At 37.2% G+C, this 6296-nt stretch overlaps 1 protein-coding gene across 2 annotated transcripts in view; it reads right to left on the bottom strand.

Annotated features, from left to right (window-relative positions):
- Nucleotides 1-309: 309 nt before the first annotated feature.
- LOC129763516 (hemicentin-1) overlaps nt 310-6296 on the bottom strand; it is a 258644-nt gene continuing 252657 nt past the window's right edge. For both annotated transcript variants that reach the window (XM_055762656.1, XM_055762657.1), the window contains exon 17: nt 310-1520. In XM_055762656.1, the coding sequence (XP_055618631.1) occupies nt 1269-1520 (252 nt within the window). In that variant the 3' untranslated portion in view covers nt 310-1268. The remainder of the gene's footprint in view (nt 1521-6296) is intronic.

Genomic DNA, 6296 nt, shown 5'->3' with positions numbered 1-6296 from the left:
TTGCCGCCGTGCCGAAAACCGACTCGAAACAAACCGAACCCAACCCGAAACAAGTGGGTCAAGTTCGAGAAAGTCGAACCAAAACAAAACGAAGTAAATTAGCATTGACGACATGGGCTTCGTGTGTTCGTGACGGCTTCGTACATCCGATGGGGCGTCCACATTGCATAACAAACCGAATATGCCGTCTGGTACAGGCCGATCAGTATCATTCGACATAATGTGGACGCGCCCTAATAGTTGACCTAAATGATGAAACGATGGAGGTGTTTTCTTTTCGTTCTTTTCGAATTTAATATGACCATAACATGATTTTCTCTTTTCATGTATTGATTCATTCAACGTACTTTCAGGACCTTTCTATATAGAGTTCACAAGTTTTGGAGAGCATCTTCGATTCACGTTTTCCATTTTCCACTTATATTGTTTTTGTACAGGAATTACCTAACACTTTACCTAATATCCATCAGCACACATTTTCACACTGCTTTCACAGCTCAACTTAAATTATTCAGGTTAAAATTGCTTGATTTTCTCTCCTTGCCCGGAGCATTTAAAATAATTTTTGGTGGTTTTATCTTTTTTTAACTTTCTTTGCTCAGTTCGAAGTTTGGAATCCATGTGAGTGAGAAATGATATGATCCAGTCGCAGAAGGTTCATATTTACCTGTCTTCTAAACTTTATACTTCTTTATAACTTCCAAATGTTCTGCGGTTATTGTCCATTCAGTAACGCAAATTCGTCAACTGTTTTACGTTCTGTTTCAAAACTGAATATTTGTTTTTTTTTTCAACCTGCCATGTTGTCCATTGTCCGTTTATCTTGATAAAAAAAACATGTGAGGATTTTAAAATCAATCTTTTTCTCTAATACTGAACTAGTTTCTAATAGTTTACAAAGGTCGGCTAACACTCTGCGAGAAAAATTCACTATTAAAAATTTTCGTTAAAACTTCATAAGTTTCATTTGCTTTCTTTTACACAGGGATTCGCCGAGAGTCGTTCCTATTTCGACTATACACAGTAAATCGTAAGCTTCTTTTCGGTTTTTTCTTCATCTACTTAAAATAATGTTTGGAGTATTACCTTTTCGTTTGTTTCATCTCTCAGTGCCATTCATACAATTTTGTTTCACACACAAACAAACGTTTGACAGTTTCGTTATAAAATGGAAACATATTTTCTCAAACCTATAAGGAAGAGAAACGCATTCGCAAGAATTTCGGCAAAGACATTTAGTAAAGTACAGCTATACACATTACACGATATTATATACAACTTTCCTGTATTCGGTTGGATGTCGTAACCACTTCCGGTCGAAACCGGTACTCGTTGAGTGTGGAAGTGACGAGTGATTGGGACGCGGGGCTGCTCAGAAGACCACCCACGCCACCGACGCCCCCGACCATCGTTGGCAGCGGAAGCGTCGTACTCGCGGACGAAGGCTGATGACTGAGCGGACTGAGCGTCGACTGGACGCTACTGCTGCTGTTATTCGTTCGACCCAGGGTCGCATAACTCTGCAGAAATGGGTTAGAGAAGAAGAGAAGGTCATCGTTAGTGTTGTGGTATTTTCTCCGGACCTGTTTTCATTCTCGTGCAGAACCTTACAGCGCCGGCTGAGCATATTCCGATCGCATACGAGCAGTCATTCGTGTACTCGTTTTAGGATCAGGTATCTGTATCAAACCGAAAATTTCTACTTTTACCTATCGACTTTCTCATAACCGTTAGGACTGGAAATGCAACTAAAATGTTTTTTTTTTGTTCAAGTGCAAATTTGCCGTGGTTTATAACTAACATTTTAGGCTCCAGTGTGCCAAAAGGAACAAATATCCGAAATGCTGAGAAAATGAATAATAAATGTTTATTAACCAAAGGTATGCTGCTTAGATTGGGCAGTGGCTTGATGGAATTTTAGTGCTCTTCTGTTTAACAGCCTACAATCCGTTGCCTACAATCCGTCGATGGAAGCTCCAAATTTATATGGCGAGAAAACACGCGTTTTGGCCAAGGTAGAACACCAGCCTCGATTAAAACAGAAATGGCATGCAACGGCAACATGCTAGTTTGGCAGGAGGTATTCCTGGCTTGAGAATGCCTCGATAAATATAGCCTATTCGTGACGGGTAGCAGGGGCAAGCGCCATCTGCAGTGGCGTGATATATTGCCGATGAGATGCCGTTGAAATACGAATAAATTTTATCTCCATCACTAATCAACCATATTTTATGGCCGAATCGAGTTGGAAAACAGGTTCATCAGCTCTCTCCAATTACGCTGCACACTGTTCCACCAGCAGCTCCAGGTGTAGAACACCAGTAACATTATACAACTATGAAATATTACTGGATCCACAATTGAAACAAATGGCGGGCTTGGAAATGAAATGTGAGCAAATGCTAGTAAGATTGATGTATATTGATGAATATATTGTTATATTCACTTGAAATATATGCGTGGTTACCAGCCATGAATATAGTGAACCTCTGAGATTGCGATTGTGTCACATTTATCCGAAACCCACTCACCCGAAAGATAGTTACCCGAAAGACATTCACCCGAATTCCACTCACCCGAATGTAACAAATACCCGAATATAACGTCTATCTAAATGCTAGACTTACTCAAAAGAAGGATATATTCGAATAATACGCAAATTTTATTATTAGGAAGTATTTGTATATTTATTTCTGATGAGTATTATATGAAGATCATAGTTGTCTTGTACGTTCAATTCCATCCAAAAAGTTTGTATTTTTCGTGGGTAGTGGGAAATAGCGGGGTTGGATAAAATCTTAATCAAAATAATAAAAAAAGGAAGAATGCAGTTTTATAACGTAATATGAAATTTATCTATTTATATGGATGACGCAGCTCGTTCACTTGAAAGAAAGCTGACAATTTTGGTAAATACGTATTATGGCACTGAAGTGCAATTTATATTATGAATTTATTGTTTCGTAATAAAATTTATTCTGAGATCACTATGATGGGGGAGAAGTCCCCATCTATCGAGGATGAGGAACCGAGGCGGTCTCAAGCCGACAAGGTGATGCAATCCGAGTTGGCCGCCGACCGTGATGCACCAGGTAAACGTATGCCGTCCGACGCTCACTAAGGCTCGGTCGGACCTAACTAAAGGATCGTCTCCTATGTTTCAAACAAACCGGGCAATCGGTGGAACATAGGTTTGCTTGCAAGAGGCCGCCGCTTCCGACGGGGGGTTGGCGGCGACTGGAATTTATGCTTATATTTTTATGTTAAAATTACCTACTTAATTTTCGAAATAATCCATGACCCATGCTCATTTTTGAATGATCTCAGGGTTTTAATCAACACAGAAAGGAAAGAAGAGGGCATGTCAATTATGCCTATACTAATTTTTAAAAATGCCACCGCTAAGACTTCAAAATCATTTTCAAATTTCCTCATTACAATTTCTTATTTCATTTCGTATTTTTGTTGCTTTTCATGTTGTTTTGATTTAATCCTATTTATCAACAGGAGATTCGAAAAAACCATAATCTGATTTGTCGGAATCTTTCGGGTAAACATTCCATGCGGGTAAATTTTGCATTCGGGTAAATGTCGCATTCGGGTACATGTACATTCGGGTATTTATCGCTTTCGGGTAAATGTCCATTCGGGTATATGTTGCATTCGGAGATTTTTTTAATTTTTTAATTTTTTTTACCCTCCACTGACCCCCACACCAATGGGCTCAGCAGAGCCCACTGGTAGTGGACACTTACTATCATTTATAAAAAAAAAACGCGGAGAGTATAATTACAGACAAAGAAACAGTAAAATCCCAGTGGAATATAGTTCTGGATTCACGAAAAAATACAAAACAAAATTTAACAATGATAACGTTTGACAAAAACTAAAACATAGGAGAAAAAAATAGAACTTCATGGTTGAATGATTGGCACACTTAAAGGAAATATTCGCTTACGTTCCTGTTTATATATTGTTTAAGCTTACTTTTAAAAATATTGCTGTTAGTTATGGACTTCAAGTCGTTGGGAAGTGTATTAAACTTTGATGGACCGTAGTTTATAATACGTGCCCAAGTTCGTGCATGCTCTGCTTCTCATTAGTTCATTGGCATTTCTAGTATTGTGATGGTTAACTCGAGTCGAAAAATTTATGTTGTGGTGAAATTTGCTATTGTGTAAGGTATTATGTACAAACATGATTGTTTGTGAATCACACAAGCCTAAAATTGGAATGATTATGTGTTGTATACTAGTATAGAGCGCATCTGTCGGATGTAAGAAATGTAGATTAAAGATTATTTTTACACATCTATTCTGCAATGTTTGTTTTTTTTAAGTTTTGACTTAGCAGCATGACCTCAGACAATTATTAGATATTGAAGAATGGAATGAATACATGCGTAATAAAATCGCAACAACGCATCTTTGGGAACGAAACATCGTACTCTTTTCATGAGACCACATAAAGTTGAAATTTTACTCGATACGTGGTTTATGTGGGTGTCCCAAGAGAGACGTGAGTCTAGATGTAGCCCTAAGTATTTGAATGATGCGACTTTTTCAATTGTTAACCTACAGACAGACGGATCAGGATGTTGGAAGATTTTTTTGCGTGACGAATGAAAAACCATATACTTTGTTTTGGTAAGATTGATAGTAAGATAATTACCGTTGAAGTATTCAATTAGTAACGCTAAATCTGCTTCCATGTCTGCTACTATGGATTGAGTATTATGGCGAGGATAGAATAAAGCCGAATCATCCGCAAATAGTCTTGGTGTACCATGAAGCTTTAGGTTTCCTAGGTCATTGATATAAATTAAGAAAAGCAAAGGACCTATGTTACTTTCCTGGGGAACTCCTATGTCAATTGGGCGCAAGCTACTGCGAACACCGTTGATTATAACGAATTGTTTTCGATCACATAGATAGTTTTTTATCAGATCATTGGCAACTCCTCTAATCCCGTATTGATACAGTTTTTTCAGAAGAACTTCATGGTTCAGGGTGTCGAAAGCTTTTTTTAAGATCGATGAATAAGCCCCCTACGATCTTCTTATGATCAATTTCCCTTATCAATTCATCAACAAGCTCAGTGATAGCGGTCATTGTACCACAGCCTTCCCGGATACCGTTCTGGTATTTGTACAAAGCTTTGTTGGCAGACAAAAAATTCACAAGTTATTCCAAAATTTTATTGAGGACCGATAATGTAGAAATAGGAAATTATCGTAACCTTTACTTTTCTAAGAGTTCAAATGACTTATCAAGATTTTTACTTCGTTAACGCTAGCGGGCCTCAGAAAGATGGAGCTACTCATACTTTTGACAGATTTTAAATAATCGTAAGTATTAATAGATAATTTACTTGCCAAATTACTACCAATGCCAATTGACAATTGAACTCTTCGGCAACATCAAAGTTTGAATCTAAAATTTTTCCATCAGTTCTCAATTTAATTTGCTCCCTAGGTTTAGAGCGACCAAAGATTCCATTTAACTTTTTCCACACATTCGAATGACTAGAGCTATTGAGTATATTTTCATAATGTTCTTTTTTACATTTTGTCTTCAGAGTTTTGACTTTTTTGATACATAAACTAACATTTCCCTTATAACTACATCATTGGGTTTGAGTTTCGCTTTTTTGAGATAGTTGTTTTTAATCTGTATCAACTTCCAAAGATTGTAAGTCATCCATGGACAGTGCTCATTTTTCAGATTAACAGTTTTAGTGAATGTTCTGGTACACTCAGTTAACATGTTATTATAATTGGAGATGAGAGTATCTAAAGTGACATCGACGTCATCAGTTACTTCAAAATAGTTCAAAAAAGTGGAAAACAGATTATCGAGTTTGGCGCGATCGACGATATTCGTCCTCAATCCTTGTTGACTCTTCACAATATCTAAGGAGAGAGACGAAATAACAGGAATATGGTCACTGATATCACTATAAATAGTATGATTCTGTAGATTCGTAGCAAGATTGATCGGACTGATAAAATGATCTAAAATATTGTTACTTGCTGGACGAGTTGGGAACGTATTTGTGCAAACATAGCCATAAGATGTCAATAAATTTGAATATCTGATCACAACATTATTATTTTGCAGATTTATTGGAACATTAAAGTCACCAGCAATGAGTAGTGGCTTCAATTCAGTAGCAATTGATAACCAACCTTCTAAAATGTTGTGAAGTTCAATGTAATCAAATGAAGGTGGACGATAAACACCAATAACGTCATAAGGGTGACCTTGACATTTTATCTCTAAATGGATGTAGTGCAA

Source organism: Toxorhynchites rutilus, chromosome 1, assembly GCF_029784135.1.
Source record: "Toxorhynchites rutilus septentrionalis strain SRP chromosome 1, ASM2978413v1, whole genome shotgun sequence".
NCBI classification, from domain to species: domain Eukaryota; kingdom Metazoa; phylum Arthropoda; class Insecta; order Diptera; family Culicidae; genus Toxorhynchites; species Toxorhynchites rutilus.
Note: the sequence above shows the minus strand (reverse complement) of the source record. Positions and strands in the feature narration are given on the sequence as shown.